The 18,532-nt window shown below is 36.2% G+C and overlaps 1 protein-coding gene across 2 annotated transcripts in view; it reads right to left on the reverse strand.

The window, feature by feature from the left end:
* Nucleotides 1–18,532, reverse strand: part of LOC150086864 (ubiquitin carboxyl-terminal hydrolase 4-like) — a 475,539-nt gene that overhangs the window by 117,804 nt on the left and 339,203 nt on the right. For both annotated transcript variants that reach the window (XM_090372782.1, XM_090372781.1), the window contains one exon: nucleotides 11,324–11,515. In XM_090372782.1, the coding sequence (XP_090228908.1) occupies nucleotides 11,324–11,515 (192 nt within the window). The remainder of the gene's footprint in view (nucleotides 1–11,323; nucleotides 11,516–18,532) is intronic.

An 18,532-nucleotide genomic window follows, 5' to 3' on the forward strand; every position in this document is an offset into this window, starting at 1 on the left:
TGTTGATTACTCGAACAAGTTGTCTCCACAGATAGCTGAGGTTAACAGTTTGAAGAAATTTAAAGGTCAATTGGATAGTAGCCGAGTGGTCAGGCATGTGGGTGCATAAGTACAAGTGCCTTGAGTGACTGGGGTTCAAGCCCATGACTGCTAAATACGGTGCTGTTTCTTGTATTCTGTCTATCTTGTGAACTCCTCTGACCGTTTGGTGGTCCCGGAGTATAGACAAAATTTATTTACATGAGGGAAGTGCATTATTTGTCTAATCTGTTATCTACTTAGATGATTTTGAGCCTGTATGGGGGAAAGATGACAGGAAAAAAGGCAGATGAAAGTTGGAGCATGTTACAGACCAATCAATTCTAAAGAGTATGACAAAAATCTGTAACTTGAATGGGCAGACAAGTGTGACTGCCTCATTATAGACTATATTTCAACCAGTATCTCTTATAGATAGAAATTGTGGACTGGCAATATGCCATGGGGAAACAAATTTTTGAACCATCTGGACAACTGTTATTTATTCCAACATATCTGAGAAAGTACAAGGGGCTCTAATATCAACTTGATTCTCAGCATGGATCCAAACTGTATTCAAAACATGACCATGCGGGTAGTGACCAAAGAAAGGGGGAAGTTTCGATTTCAAGGAAAAAACTATAATGATTGTGGTATTTCTTGGGCTCTATCAACTGGAGGGAAAACTATAAACTGTAGGATACTAGTTCATTGTGAGAAACATTCAAGGGATTTATCCTGGAAGCTACCAAAGCCAATAACTAAGATGCTAAGGGTTTAATTAGGCAAAAGAAAAATACATGGGAATCATCATCATTTGCTGCAGCACAGCAGCCAAAAAAAAAAAAAAAATTGTGTGTGTGTGTGTGTGTGTGTGTGTGTGTGTGAGAGAGAGAGAGAGAGAGAGAGAGAGAGAGAGAAGGAAATTACCAAGATATCCAGCTCAGGACCCTGGGTGTGCCAAGCCCATAATCACCAGATGTGAACCCCTGGGGTTAATTATAAGTATATACGTAACAAAACCATTAAATGGGTCTGAGTAGCAAAAGAAAAATGGGGCAGAGTTTTTTTTTTTTTTTTTTTTTATGGAAATACAAAAAAAGGAAAAGAGAGTGAATCAGATAGGCCCTTACTTGATGGAACTGGAAAAGCCTTAGAAAGTCTAATAGAAACGGCAGATGATTTAAATTGGTATTTTGCGACATTTACATTTGAAAGACCACTTGAATCATGAGAGCTCAGTGATAAAGAGCCAGACTGCTGTAAATTAAGTAATACAATTAAGTGAATCAATCCCAGAGAAGAGTATGTTGGAACAGCTACTGAAGGCAAGGCTCCAGGAGTGGATGGTATAATACAACCTGCTATACTCAAAAGGATGCATGTGAGTGGCCATCAACCTGTCAGGAATACTAATGAGATCACCATAAGACTACATGATGATTCCCCTGGACTGGAGAAGGAAGATTGGAAGAATTTGGTGGGGAAATATTTGTTTTTCCTTAATTTGTTTAAATATCTTTTATTTTTTAATTTCTGTACCTCTACCAACTTGAATCCTATCCCTCAGACCATGAGGATAGGGGGTGCGGCATCGACATGGTTGACCCTTGTGGGTGAACCTACTAGCCAGTTAAACCTGGACAGGCCATCCCAGGACCTCCCGCCTTGTCAAAGTTGGGCCAAAGTGGTGTTTTGAAACCAGGCTCTCTCAATCACTGGAATCTCTCTTTCCAAATTTGCATGGGTCACAGTGCAACAAATATTCCAGATTCCTATTGTGGTAGCCTGGAACTTAGGCCGTGGGCATTGGATCCCAGTAAGACTAATTAGGAGAACCAGTAGCATCACTAGGAGGTCTCCCACCACACATAGGCACCCATATGGGGGGGGGGAGGACTATTAGCAGAAATGCTTGGTTTTTGTTTATAGCTTGGTACAAGTTTTGTTTTTTTGCTTGTTTTGAGGTTAGTTTATATATATATATATAGAATAAAATTTTGATTAAATCTGAGGGTTTTCTGATTTATATCTCAGCCTAAAAGTAAGTTTTTGCTTTTAATTATGAATTCCAGGCTTTGCTTTTGGACCATTATTTACAAATTGTCAGAATGTCATTATTTCTCAACATTCTGAAAATTACAGCATACTGAATGCACTTTCTCAAATATAGGTGGATATGAATGTGCTAATTGACAATTCTTTTCTTTGTTTCAGACATACAGGGCATACTGATCTCAAATTAAAAATTGGTATATTACTGGTTCAATCTGAATCACTTAAGAAATGGGCAATTGCCTAGAGACAAATAAAACTTGGAAATTCTCAAGGAATTATGTATCTAGTGACCTGCTAGGCAATGTGCCCTTGAACATCATCTAGTTCCTGAACAGAAGTCAAATGAATACCACTCAGAGGAAATGCTTTGTTGTTGGGATTTTAGGTGCATAAGTGACTCGGACCAGATTGGGTATTATTTCTGTGTAAGCATGTGTGCATGTGTTCACAGGCCAATTTCCATGCTGGGTGGGATGAAAAATTTGGAACAGCTCACAAAAGAAATCCCACTCCTTCCACATGAGAATGACTAACTACAGCCCTGACTGAGGAGGCCTTTAGAAATTCCTCCTGAGTGATAAGTGGTGGAATTGCTATACTGTCATGGAGGACCTACTCAGAGGATTTAGTTTTACTGGGTAAGACTTCACTGTAATCAGTACTGCCGCCCTGTTCATTGTTTACTGCTGCCCTTGAAGAAGCTTCCAGAAGATTAGACTGGTCGCAGAAAGGAGTCAATGTGAACGGAGAGTACCTAAACCATTTACGATTTGCAGATGACATTGTGGTCATAAGCCACGATCCCAAAGAATTAGAGGAAAATCTTAATCAGTTATGCACAGTTAGCAAGGATTTTGGACTAAAGATGAATATGGCTAAAACAAAAGTAATGATGAACAAGTATGCCACGGAAAGGGAAATAATGATTGAAGGAGCAGTAATTGAAAAGGTGGAGTCATATACTTATCTGGGACAAGTTATTAGCTGTAATAATGATAAATGGCTGGAAGTCAAGAGAAGAATAAATTTTGGATGGATAGCATTCAGGAAATATAGTCACATACTGAAGAGCAATATCCCAGTTTGTCTGAAACGTAAAATAATGAACCAATGTATACTCCCCACCATGACTTATGGAAGAATGGAACGAATTATATTGGGAATAAGACTGTTAGATAAGAAGAGAAACACATGGATTAGGCAGCAAACTCAAGTAAAGGACATTCTTATCAAAACTAAAGAACTAAAATGGTCTTGGGCAGGACACACAGCTCAAAGACATGATGACAGATGGACTAAGAAAATAACAGAATGGTATCCAAGAGGAGCTAGAAGAAAACCTGGAAGACAAAGGCGGAGATGAATAGATGAAATTCATGAGTTTGTGGGTAGTAAATGGATGGCCAGTGCTCAAAACAGAAGGAACTGGAAAGTTGCTGGAGAGGCCTTCATCCTGCAGTGGATTGAAAATGGCTGATGATGATGAAATCAGTAAGTTTTTTGTAATAAGGATAGGTAGACTAGAACCATGGCATGTCTGCCAGGAGCAAAAACTGATGTTGCCATTAGATTTTAAGAACAGCAAGAAAACAGTGAATTGAATTCAACACTATCTTCTAGAAAGTAGATTCCTGCAAGTTAATAAACTCATATCAATTAACATCATGCTGCTGTTGTTGTTGTTGTTTATGGGGTTTTAAGTGCAATGGCTACTTAGGCCATATTGCACTTAGAAAAGTGGTTCATACTGCCTGCTTGGTTCATGTAGAAGCAATTAGAAACGGCTATATAGTCCTATTCGTTTTAGGAAGGAGAAGAATTTTGCGATGTTTGATTTTTCGCCTATGATATGGCTAAGTGATAAAGGTACCTTTAAGCTTGCTAGAGAACTGAATGACACTAGTCGAGCATTATGATACAGAGTACATTCTAGAAGTATGTGTTTGACTGTAAGTGGTGTATGACAATGATTACACTGAGGAGGGTCATTTCCTGACAGGAGGAACAAATGAGTTAAATGAGTATGACCGATTCTGGCTCTGGTTAGGATTACTTCTTCTTGTCTATTTGCAATGAGGTTAGAAGCCCATAATTTTGGTACAGGTTTAATTTGAAAAAGTTTATTATGAATTTGTGCTTGCCATTGTAGAGTCCATCGACCTTTACATATACTTCGGATCTTCATTTTATAATCTGTGAACGGTACTAAGGAATTTGTTGGGGCTGCTCTCAATGGATGTTTGGCAGCATCATCCGCAATTTCATTTCCTGGTATTCCAGTATGGCCAGGTATCCAGCAGAAAATAACCTTTTGTTGGCGCTCTCTCAGACGTATCAACTCTGTTCTAATCAGCTTTAATAGAGGGTGAGTAGACGGGGAGTTGTTTTGCAAGGCTAATAAGGAACTCTGCGAGTCTGTGTAAATTAAGCTCTTTTGAATTGACATGTGGAAAATACTTTCTATAGCAAGCTTTATGGCATATAATTCAGTCGTGTAACTACTGCACTCTGTTGGGAGAGATAGAGAAATGATAGTATCAGGGAGTACTACTGCTGCGCCTGATCCACTCTCAGACTTCGATCCATCTGTATAAATTTTAGCGAAGTCAGGATAACGTTGAGTATGCGCTATATGGAGCTGTTGGATGTTAATATCTGATAGAGAGTGTTTACCCCACTGGTAGAAATAATTGTCACAAGATGGCATGATGACAGACCATGGAGGATCAGGATCTATAGGATCTTGTAAGATTTTATTGAAGTGTATATCTTCTGCTAGCTGTTTTAGCCTAATACCAGCAGGCCGAACTGTCTGTGGTTTGTTTCTATAGAAGGTCATAAACTGTGGATTGTAGAGTATTGGCCAATTAGGATGGGTCACCTGGCTTTGGATCTTGGTTGCATAATTCAGCAGCAGCATCTTTCTCTTGATATTTAGGGGAGGTTCATGAGCTTCAACATACAAACTTTGCACTGGAGATGTTCTGAACGCACCTAGTGCTGTTCTGAGAGCTGAATGTTGAATAGGATTGAGGCGAGATAAAGCGCTCTCCCTAGCAGAATCGAAGACAGAGGCACCGTAGTCCAGTCGAGATCTGATTATGGATCTATATAAATGTAGCAGGCTTTGGAGATCTGCTCCCCATGTTATGGCTGATAAAACTCTTAGTATGTTCAGTTTTTTTGACAAGTAGTGCGGAGATGTTCAATGTGCTTTTGGAAATTTAACTTATTGTCAAAGAACAATCCTAGTAGACGAGTACAGTTAGCTATGGGAAGAGGATGGTTATTCAAGTGTAGCTCAGGTTCAGGATGCATATTTCGTCTGGAGCAGAAGTGTATGGCAGTAGATTTCTGGCTGGATAGTCTATAACCATTTTGTGTCATCCATGTCAGGATGCGATTCATTGATATTTGAAGTTGACGTTCAATGTAATGCATGTTTTGGGAATGACAGGAAATCGAGAGATCATCTGCGAATAGGTATGAATCCACAGTTTTCGGAATGAGTTCAATTATATGATTTATTCTCATTGCAAACAAGGTAGCACTGAGAACAGATCCTTGTGGAATTCCTTCTTCTTGGATAAAGATTTTAGAGAGGGTTCCCCGATAACGAACTTGAAAGGATCTCCTTTGCAGAAAATTTTGGATAAAATATGATAAATTACCTCTCAGGCCAGGAGAATGTAGATCCTTTAAGATTCCAAAACGCCACGTAGTGTCAAAGGCTTTCTCAACGTCAAGACAGACCATGACGAGATGTTCCTTTTTGATGAAAGCATTTCTGATATTTGTCTCGGCTTTGATCATAAGATCCAATGAAGATCGGTTTTTCTGGAATCCAAATTGTTTGTTACTTATCAAGTTTTGAGACTCGAGGAACCAGGTGAGACGGCGATGTATCATTTTCTCAAGAGTTTTGCTGAGACAGCTGGTGAGGGATATCGGTCTGTAATTTTGAGGAACTGAATGATCTTTACCGGGTTTTGCAATCGGTATTACATAAGAATGACTCCAGGAGCTGGGGAAGGTATGTTCAGAAAATATTCGATTATAAAATAAGAGCAGCGAAAAGAGTGATCTTTGATCCAGATTTCGGAGCATTACATAATATAACCCATCAGGGCCAGCAGCACTGTTTCTTGAGTTGGTAAGAACTTGCTGTAGCTCGAACATGGTAAATGGTTGATTATAAGATAAAGCAGAATTGTCAGTGTAATTCAGTTTGGATCTCTCTGCAACTGTTTTACGTTTTTGGAATGATTGATCATAAGCATTACAAGAAGACAACAGAGAAAATACAATTCCCAGTGCATTTGATATATCTGTGGGATTAGAGAGTTCTTGTCCATTCCAGTTTAGTGGCGGGGTGGATAGAGGTGGAAATTTATTGTTTAAACATTTTATTTTTCTCCAGATTAATCTGATATCAGTATTTTTATTAACTGATGAGGCAAGTTTAATCCAAGTTTCTTTTTTTGCTTTGCGTCTGATGTATCGAGCTTTAGCTCTGAGCCGTTTATAGTTAATAAAATTGGGGGTGGTAGGATTTTTGCAGAAAAGATTCCATGCTTTGTTTTTCTCTTTTTTTGCATTATTGCAATCTTCATTCCACCAGTAATTTATTTTTCATCTATTTCTTGCTTGATATTGAGGTATGGTGACAGATGCAGCTGCCAGGATTTGATTCGTGATGTGCTCAGTAACACTATTGATGGAATCGGTCTGAATGATATCGTTGTCAAATGAGATGTGCGATCTGTATTTTGCCCAGTCAGCCTTTGAAAATTTCCATTTAATTGGACTTTCTGTTGGGTATGAACAGGATGTTTGAATTTTGCAGATTAATGGATAATGGTCGCTACTATAAGGATCACTCAGAGGTATCCAATCTATACTTGGAAAGAGTATTGGGGAACATATGGAAAGGTCTATAGCAGATGTTGAGCCAGTAAGGAGATGCACATATGTAGGAGACCCAGTATTCAGTAATGTTAAATTCTGCCTATCGATCAAGGTTTCGATAAGCTTACCTCGTCTGTCTGAGGTGGGGGAACCCCATAATGGGTGATGTGCATTAAAGTCTCCTAGTAAACAAAACGGTGATGGTAACTGCATAACAAGATCTTCAAGTTCCTGAATAGTGTACTGATGATTAGGCGGAAGATAAATGGAAACCAATGTCAAAGTAATACCACTAACAACACGCGTGGCAACGGCTTCTAAGGATGTTTGTAAGGGAATACGTCTGGCGGGGATGCTTGAATCCACGAGTATCGCTACTCCGCCATGAGCGATATTGGAGACAGCCCTGTCTTGCCTGAATACAGTGTAATTTTTGATTGCAACTGAGACCAGTGATATCAAATTAGTTTCTTGCAAGCACATTGCAAGAGGTTTATAGTGATGAATTATTTCATGTATATCGTCTATGTTACTGCGAAGACCTCTACAGTTCCATTGGATAATATGTTGCATTATTTGGTTTTGTAAGAGGAAGATGAATCTGTCTGCTTTTTATGCGTAGGTTGTTTGTGACGGTCAGATTTAGATTTTTCTTTTCTAGGAAAATTAGGGCGTCCTGAATCATTTTTATCCTCCATATCTCCATCTGCATATAATTTAAGAAAATCTTCTTGGTTGGGCATATCATCAGTATCCATGCTTGTTGGTTGTTTCACCTCCACACTATCTGATTTATGCAATTTTTCTGCCACTGTATTGTGGGTTATGTTCTGAGTTGGAATTGTGAGTGGCGTATTATTACTTTGGTCCACTAACTGTGATTCAGATGTAGGCTGAGTTGATAGTACTGATCGAGCCCAGTCGGCAATCGATTTGTCTGGAGAGATTGACACTTCTGTCTGACATGCTACTGATTTGTAACTATGGGCAGCCGAAGCATAAGTAGTTTTTGGAATAGTTGATTTTACTTGTCTTCTAGCTTCTTGAAAAGATACTTTATTTTCAGTCTTGTATTTCTGTATTTTTTTCCTAACTTCCAAAGATCACAATCTTTGGAGTAGGCTGGATGATTGCCCTTGCAATTAGGACACTGCGGAGTTTGTGCCTTGCATTCAGATTGAGTGTGAGTTTTGCAACCGCAGTTTGGACATGTTGCATCTCCACGGCATGCTGTCTGGGAGTGGCCAAATTTCTGACATTTGTAGCATTTCAGAGGGTTTGGAATAAAGGGCCGAACACGACAGTTTAAATAGCCTGTTTTCACTGAGGTTGGTAGATTCGGCGAACTAAAGGTTAAAATTATGCTACGGGTTGGGACTAAGGTGCCGTCTTTTCGTATCATGATTCTCTTGGCCTGAGTTACATTTTGATCTTTTAGTTCCTGAATTATTTCTTCCTCGGAAACGTTCAATAGGTCCCATTCACTGATCACTCCCTTGGAAGAATTCAGGGTGTTATGTGGAGTGACTTGAATTGGAATTCCACTTAAAGATGTAAGTTTTAACAGGAGGTCAGAGTGTCTTGGAAGAGAGGTCTCTATTAGCAAGTCACCAGATTGAAGACGTTTCACCATTTTTGGAGATGCTGCTGCATTTACAAGGCATTGTTGTATGATGAAAGGCGAAAGCTTGCTGACAGGTTGTGAAGATAGAGAATGGATGATCAGGAAAGCTGGAGCTTCCTGCTTGTTTGCATCCTTTTTTAGTCTTTTCGACAATGAGAAGTCATGATCAGTTTCGTGGTTGTCATGTTGCGAGCTCTTTGGCTCTAATCGTGGGAAATAATTAGTATCCATGTTTACTCCTTTTAGCCCTGGGAGAAGGACTTTCTTCTCCCAGACTACCAGCCCCGCCACGTGGAGGCAGGAGCAGTGCCACCAGTGACCAAGCGGTTATTAAGATTAGTAGAGTGAGTTGGTATTTAATAAAAATATTAAAGAAGAAAGGTAGATTCCCTTTCTGGGTTCTTACGTAAGATTTTTTAAGCAAAGAACCACTTTAAGTGAACAAAACAGAAGAAAATCGCACAACAAAAATAGAACTGTATCACTTTCAAAGATCACTTTATAAGTTGCAGGGAAAAATCGCTTGTCACTATCGCTTGGCACTCGGGGCCCATCATGCTGCAAAAATAATCATTTAACCTCTCATATTCACAAGATTTAATTTTCAACAACAGTTCTTAAGAACAACTTACAATATATGATTCAGTGAAACTCAGAATGAAGTAAAACCTTATAAACTCTTTAGTGTTAACACCTCATTAAGGATTAACATTTACAATGAATTTTTGTCTCCTAAACACTATCAGTTGGCGCCTCCATAGCCAGGTGGGCAGGAGTGGCAGTGCGTAGCACACACTTCTTGATTAGACCAGGGTTCGAGGCCGTGACCACCAAATACGGAGGATGCGGAAAGGTCAGGGAATGACCACCGCATATCCCCGGAGCAATATGGCCTTAGTTGCTAATGCTCCTAAAAACCAAACAAACAAACACTATCAGCAAATTCAGAGAAATACAAGCAATTCTCTTTTGTTTCCACCAACCATGGAAAATCAGTGGGACTAGACACATTTGTCAAAATCTGCAGCTCATTTCTAACATCTAAATAGTGGTTACATTCTAGGATTAAATTATTGACTGTCTGAACAGCTCCACAAGGGCAGAGAGGCATTGCAGACGATCCAAGTGCATCTAATTTGTAGTTTATACTCTCATGACCTGTAATCAAAAATGACATTTAATCCAGGACAAAATCATTTTAACTGCTTAGTGTATTCAAAGACATTAGGAATAAAACTATGTAACCCTGCCCGAAAGAGCAGCATTCCATTCCAATTGCCAGTCTCTCATAAACTCTGATCTTAATCTAGCAACATCCTCCTTTTCAGATAAATCCATATTCTTAGTATAGTTACCAATATAAGCTGGGAGATCCTTTCTTTGGTGATATAATAGATACTGCAGTATTAGTTCATAGTAAATAAGTATGTGACCATTCAGAACCTGCAGAGCAACAGTAGAAACCGTTCTATATGCTCTGGAAAAATACTGGAAGAAAAAAAACATTGAGATTTGATAAGATATTTTTTCATCATGCTATTAACTGCCCTAAAGTCCCATGCACCTGCTGCATAGCATATGATGGGCAAAAATAGACATTTATAGTAAAGCTTTAATGTACTTGATTTTATACCCCAAACGTTTTTATTAATTTTAAGTATTTTCCCTTGTTAAAGCCTTAATCTGGTTCAAAATATAATTTACATGTTGGATGAAAGAGAGTTTATAATCAAACATTACTCCAAATTATTTGTATGTTCTTTCTAGTTCGATGCTTTGATTATTAAGTTTAACAACTGGTGGTCTATTTAGATTTAAGTTGCCCTTAAGAAGGTGTTTGGTTCTGGGAACAGAAATAACTAATTTGTACACACTTCACCATGAGTTTAGGTCATCTAAGGTGTTATTTGATTTTTGCTCTAGCTCTAATCTTAAGTTTCCCAAAATCAAAAGGGCCACGTCATCTGCGTAAGCAATCCTACGGACATCAGCATGATAAGAAGCTAGTCACCCATCAAGGACCACATTCCAACAATGAACCAAGTACGGATCCTTGAGGGCAGCCACGAGTAACCTGTCTCAACCAAGCAAGTAAAGGATACAGTTTAAGATGCTACATAGACTATCAACTAGGCAAACAGCAGATGGAGGGGGAATATATTAACATAATGAAATTTTTTTTCACACCAATAAATGGGGGCACTAGAGAATCCATATCTCATATTGTGGTTCTGCCTGTCGTATATTACAACTTTTTATAATTATCATAGCTTCAGGCTTTTGCCATAAAACTTAACCATGTCTACTTCATTTTCAGGGCTGAAATCTTCAGTCAGTTAATAAATGATTATTGGAATAAACAACCCCAGTGATGTGGAAGTGGATAATTTGAATAAATTTCAACTAGGATTGCTTTAAAATGATACTATATAAGCTTGCTTCTTTGCATCATTTAAACAATACTAATACTAAACTAGATACAAGAAAATTTATATATGAGACAAAGAGTAATTAGCTACTGGAAAACTGCCACATTATCCTGTGCAACCAAAAAGTTAATGTAAATTTAAGAAAGAATACTTACTTGAAGGTAATAAGGAATACCTTTATGGAATTTAATTAAGGCTAATATTATAAGGCCTTATTTTTTCTTTATTATTTTGCCTACAGTAATAAAAAATAATTAATAGAAATCCCGGTATTTTGCATACATACTATTAAGTTTTAGAAGCTGGCCATCATCTTTGAATTTTTCAACCTCTAGATTGCCTGATGCATTAACACTCTGCATAGCAAAGAGATTATGTGGTTGGCTGTTATCCTCTATATCATCTGTATTTTCAATATTACCTTTATCATCATCAAGTTGGTCACTATCATAGTCATCACCATTTGTCATCATCACCTCTAAAAGATATAATATTATCTTTATAGTTATTCTTAATTTAAAATTTACGTTGAAATAAATAAGCAAATCAATAATGAAGAAATTATTAAACTTTATCTCAAATAATAAAACCATTTAAACAGTGTGTGCAAAAGAATGAAATGACCATGAAGAGGTTATTAATTATTTGAGGTCTTGTTATTCAGAGCAATTTTTATAGCAGTATGAGAGAGAGAGAGAGTCTGGATTTAGATACTAACCAAGCAGTTCTGAAAGGTGAAATTTGATAGACTTTGCCTTAATTGCAATGAATGCGTTAATTAAAAAAAAAAAAAAACAACAAGCAATCTCTGCCAATTATATTCTATACACACTGATGTCAACCACTGACTTTTGGAAAGCTGTTCTCCCCCCCCCCTTTTTATCAATTAACACAAAAGCTAAATATCATGTTCATAAGCAGTTTTTTTTTAAAAAAAATACTTCTGTATCATAAGTGGTCACAATGGCTGATTCTTGCAATTTATACATTTATAATTTAAAAATATATCTGATTTTTTTAAACAATTTTATGCTCATTTTAACTCTAAATTATTAAATTTGTAGTCTTAATAATTAAAAAAAAAAAAAAATCTTAAAAAACGTTTATAATATAAACGATTGCAATGCTACTTTTACATCTACAATATTAATATTTATAAAGCAGTCACAAATGAATATTTTGTTAATTTTTTTTCCTTTCTCAACAATAATACTATACCAGTTATAAAATTAAAATATAAAATCTGTAATGAAATAGTAATTTTTATTATTTTGTTTTAAATAAATAATTATATTCATAACTGCAGCAGTTTAGCTAAAAAGAAAAGTAAATGAAACAGTCATAACATCTCCAACACGTATGTTCTAGACACCAACAGAGATGTTGATGTGTAGAACTCAAAATAATTTTTTTTCTTTAACTTTATTTATTTATCACAAAGCTACATTTTTTTTGAAAATTATAACGTAATCATGAATAAAGATTTTTAATTAAATTATTTTTCTCTAGATAATGAAAGTAGTTTCGTTATCTAGAGAAACTATCCACTCTGAAAATAAAATGTTTTAATTTTGTTGTAAACCCAAATGATCATTTTGTCTATCAAAGAACTCTACAAATGCAGATTTTTTTTTCCAAATTTTTTCCCCAGTTAGTACAGATATATGCATTATTAACAGCCCAAGGGGGACACACGTGGAGTATACAGGCACCAGTTCAAATTATACGATAAAATGGGTGATGGACAGAGTGTATTTTGTAACTTTGCAAAAACAGCACAGTACTATACTATCACAGCACAATACTACCATCCATACACAGCACAATACTATCATCTTTGCTTTGAAATGCTACATGTATTTTAGCATTTTTCAATGCACAAAACACTATTCTTATGCTTATTTGTTTGTGAATGCCTGACTACGTCATGTTTCCCCAGTTGAAACAGAAAAATAAAAGCATTTCCATATAGAAAACAAAGTAAACACACTACCCTTTTCAAATTTTATAATAGACAGAAAATCTTACATACATATCTTCTGAAACATCACCCACATCACATTTCTTTTACTGAAGGATACTGTTAAATCAAATTTATCTTTGCCCCACATAAAAAAAAAGGAAGAAAATATGGTTTCATGCATTCCACATATTTTTAGACAATGTAAACTAACTGTTAACAAACTGATAACCAAAGACAAAGAACAAAATTAAGTATATATCAGCAGAATTTTTTTAAAATTCCAAATTTAATGGCAAAATATCTGTAGGTTTACTATTTTTTGTGACACACACACACAATCTGTGTTAGGGTAGTATACAGAAAAAAAAGTGGTCAAAATACAGTTCCAACAGTAAATACAGGGAGATGGCATCTATGCAGAGAGCATACCACCAGGTAGAAACCCACAAAACCAATATATCCAAAAGAAATATTTGGTAATATATAGATGTGTATGCCAGACTAAGTAAAATAGACTAAATTATACAGACAATGCATTTGCATATTGAGTGGCAACTTTGGTATGGTTTCTATATATTTATATTTGAATAGCCAAGCATTTTTTTATGGAGACACTGACAATCTTTTGTGCCCTCTACTTAATGGTATACCCTGTGTCAACTTGATGTAATGTTTGTGATGTCAACCAATACACACTGCTGTCTAAAAGTTGAGTGATAACCACAGAATCTGGGATGAAGAAAATTACACAATTCAGAATTGTACTAAATCCTTTATAGACATGCATTTAATAAATGATTATTATATTAAGTATAAAATGAAATATGTCCCAATTTTTACTTGTATAAAATAAATCAAGTATAAAACATTTTATACTTGTTACAGCCATCCTTAATTAGAAGAGTTTGCAGCTTCACTAAACTTTTCTGGCCAGGCAGTCATATACAGCAGTGCCACAGTTAACAAGTGACTATGCATTCTTTGAGGAGGCACATGGATCCATTCATTCATATTAGTGATGACATATGCTACCCCAGAACCACCCTTACGACATCATTATGACTATCCAAAATTGAAGGCCAATCCTGCACAATTCTGGTGTTTAACTCCTTCCCGGAACATTTTTTTCCTGAAAATGTGCCATAATAGATCGACTTTTTTTATTTTACAGATTAAAATTATACATCATGCAAATACTCATTGTATACTTTTTTGTTTTTTTTAAATTTTTTAGTAGAAATACATGGAGTAATTAACCCATTTTGGCTATCCTGAGTTATCTCGTGTATGCCAAAAAGTGTGCAAATTATAGATTTTTTTTAAAAATAAATTAGCGATTGAATTAAAAGAAAGAAACAGAAAAACTCTTCACTACTCATTATATAAATAAATTTAAAAAATCAAGTGGAATGCACAAGCAGTAACCTCCCACCACAAGAAAAAAAAAAGTGGTAAAAATACAGTTCCAACAGTAAATCCAGGGAGATGGCATCTATGCAGAGGGCATACCATCATGTACATTTTGACTAACTACACAACTAACTACATTCTGACACATGTGGATAGGTGTGGTAAGCATTCATGTAAGGGTTACAGTTCAAGAGGGTGCTGAAATATTTTTCAATATTATTTTCTAATTGGTTAACGCTTATCAGTATTCAGCATTTAGGATGGCAAATTTTATTTTGCTTACTGGCGGTATAGGAATGAGAACTACTGTTCTGACATTGCAGTTCAATAAGAAAATATAAGTAAAATGAAAGCCAGTCATCTGCTGCCAGGTGTAAGAATATCCCGAGAAATCTCGGAATTTATCTGGCTAATTTTGCATTAGCAAAAAGAAACTGATCATGTGGGCAAAAAGAAACTGATCATGTCGCTCATATGATAGAAGAAGTTGTTAATCTTGCCAGGCAATTAGATTTGGAAGTCAATGGTGATGATGTCAACGAGCTGTTGGATTCACATTGTGAGGAGCTGACAATGAATGAACTCATAGAGATGCGTGAGCAAAACGTCACTGAAGTATCCGACACTTCAGACTCAGTTCCACCAGAAAAGCACATGACAATTGCAAAATTGACAGAAGGTCTCAGCTCAATTGAAAAGGGCTTAAAAATTTTAGAAAACAGACTCCAACAAAGAACACGTTATAGCTACAAAGCAAGGAATAAAAAAATTATTAGCTTGCTATGAAGAAATTCTGCGTGAAAAAAAGAAGGCGCTGTGTCGTCAGACGAATTTGTTAGATTTTATGAAGCCAATCGACATCGAAATAACTTTTTTACGTAACTCATTTATATTTTTAATACATATTTTGTATTAATATGTATAAAGAACTGCAATTTTATTAAATATTTTTCTTCTAAACTAGTGTTTTTGTTAGTCCTTGGTCCCAATTAAACAAAATATATATGTATTTATATGCAAAGGTGTACTCCGACTTATGCGAATTCGACTTAAGCGATTTTTGTCGGACCCACTTATCGCGTAACTTCGGGGTATTACTGTATTTAATAACCACTCTTATACCATGTGAAATATATAATATAGTTTATTAAGCTTATAGCCCAAACCACTATACATTCAAGGTGATGTTTCAAGCATCATACCGATACCCATCATCAGACCATGCTGCTGACACTCCTGCTTGCCAATGTTACCAGAACCTGATGTGCATACTGGGCTATAAGTTTAATAAACGATATTATTAATTTCAAGTGGTTATTAAATATAGCAATTAATTTTCATGGAAAACAACCATGTAATGTCCTTCCCTAACAACATTCATTTTCTTCTTTATACTCTGACACAACCACCAGGTCAGTGGAGTGGACAATAAATCATCAATACACACGTTTCTTTCAGACAAATAGTTCATATATGATATGAGTGGTTTAGGAAGTTTACTTTATCTAATATTAAACCTAGGAATTTGATGTTGTCGTTTACTCATATAACATGATTTCCCATATGGAATTCTGAGCCAAGGTGCATTCTGCATTTCTTGTAAAAGTGTATAACAAAGATTGTGGAGATAGTCAGTAACCATTTTGTAACATCCATAATTGTATTTTATTTATTGACACAGCTGGAATTTCCTTTCAATGGAACATATTCTGAGAGTGACTGGATATGGTGAGATCATCAGCATAAAGATAAGTTTCTACAGAATTCAGGATGGTTGTTAATAGTGTGTATTTTAACTGAGAAGAGTGTGACACTAAGGACTGATCTTTGTAGCATTCCTTCTTCCCACACAGATATTCTAGAGAGTATATTCATTTGATAGTGGACATGAAAGCTTTGATCTTTGAGAAAGCTCTGAATTAATGATGGTAAATTTCCTCTCAGGAAATTTACCATCATTAGTCCTAGGGCATGTAGGTCACGAAGGATGCCAAGGTACCACATGATGTCAAAGGCTTTTTCTACATCTAGGTGCACGATGACCATATGTATACTCCTTATGAATGCATTTTGCACATTTATCTCAACCATGATCATAAGATCTACAGTGAATCTATTTTTACAAAAATCAAACTGATTTTTGTTCATAATACAGTCCATTCCGGTTATTTGGGACAAATCGGGACTAGTACATTTTGGCCCGATTAAGCGGCTGCCACAATTATCCGAAGTTTCACATAAATATTTAAAAATACAACGTACCGCCCCCTTTTTTTACAACTGGTTCACAGTACAATCAAATCACATTACAACGAACTCAACATAGTAAAGTACCGTTCGCTATACAATGTGCAGTAAGCGCCAGTCATTGTGATCATGTTTGTGAATTGAATTTTAATTCTCTTACACAGTGATTCTAATTAGTGAAAATAGGAGGAATATTATCCACAGGCTATAAAAGCAAAGATATATTAAGCACAAATTTACCCTTTATTACCTTACCAATTAAAAAATACTTGAAAATCGGAAGAATATACGTGATAATCGGAATAATTAATACGTACTGTAATACGTACATACAAACTAGTTGACATTTCTGTTCACTGACATTTGTGGGTGGAGGTTAAAATTTAAAACAGTAAAAAGATAAGCAATTAATAACAAAGAACACAGCACACACACAAATTGCAAGTAACACGATACGCGCAAGTGAGAACGGAGTAACGAGTTACAAAGCTTTAAAAATAGGAATGAAGAGAAGATCTGAAATTAATTTTTTTATTTGATTGAAGATTTCATGGAAGTGTAAACACATTTCACCATAATAATCCACAGAACTCCAGCTGTCGGTATTATCGCAAATTCAACAAGATCGAGTTTGCTGTCCGTTTATGATAGATTTCACTAACAGAAAAGCCCAATACACAGGTGACTGCTAATTGTTTTTATTGTTTTATGGTTGTGACCTCCAGAATTTCGACCGAACCGGAGACAATCGTAGGGTAATCTCCAGTGCTGCAGTCTCCTGCCCCGATTAAACAGCATGCTGTCCCAATTAAGCAAAGTAAACCCTGGCTATTTTATTGATTGGTTTCTGTTTTTTAAGATTTGCCCCAAATAAACGGCTGCCCCGATTAACCGGTGGCCCAAATAACCGGAATCCACTGTAGTTTGAGTTTCACCAATGAGGTGACTGTATCATTTTTTTCAGTCTTATCCAAACAGCTAGTAAGTGGGGCTGGTCTATAATTATGTGGATCTGATTGGTCTTTTTGCGGCTCTGGAATGGGCAGAACTATTGAATGATGCTAGCAGATGGGAAAGCAATGGGCAACAAAAATTTGGTTGAACAGTTTTAGGAGAGAATATAGGTCTCTCTCATTAAGATGTCTTAACATTAGGTAATATATGCTATTTGGACCTGCACTGTTGGCCAACTTTTTTTAAAGATTCTTCTAATTCAGACATTGTTAGGGGTTCATTATAAGACACGGCTGACTTCATTCCAAAATTTACTTTGTATTTTTCAGCTTGTGCTTTGCCTTTTAAGAAAGATGGATCATATGCAGTTGATGAAGAATAGCGAGAAAATGGTTCTGCAAAGATGTTTGCTATATCTTCAAGAAGAATTATCTCTTGTCCATTAGAGATGATGATTGAGGAAGAGGTTGATGGAAACTTCCCAGTAAAGCATCTAATTTTCTGCCAGATTAATCCTGCATCTGTATCTTTGGTGACAGAGGGGGTAAACCGAATCCACAATTCTTTCTTACCTTTCACCCTGATGTAACAGGCATGTGTTTTAAGTTTCTTATAATTTATAAGACTGGTTCCACCTTGTTCTTTTCTCTCTTAGCAGGGTTATATGCGGAATTCCAATAGTGGTTCATGTGTTTGTGCATTCTTTTTGAGGATTGTAGTATGGCAGTAGCAGCTGTTGCTAATATCTGTTCTGTAATGTGTTCAATGGCACCATCTATAGATTGATGCTGGATGATATGATCATCTAGTGTAATGCTGAATTGCATATTTATTCCAGTCGGCTTTAGAGAATTTCCAATTTGCTCAACTGCTTAGTGGTAAGTTTCTCCGTGTACAGAGCTTAGAGATTATAGGAAAATG

Source organism: Mastigoproctus giganteus, chromosome 4, assembly GCF_048544385.1.
Source record: "Mastigoproctus giganteus isolate SK-2022 chromosome 4, ASM4854438v1, whole genome shotgun sequence".
Lineage (NCBI taxonomy): Eukaryota > Metazoa > Arthropoda > Arachnida > Uropygi > Thelyphonidae > Mastigoproctus > Mastigoproctus giganteus.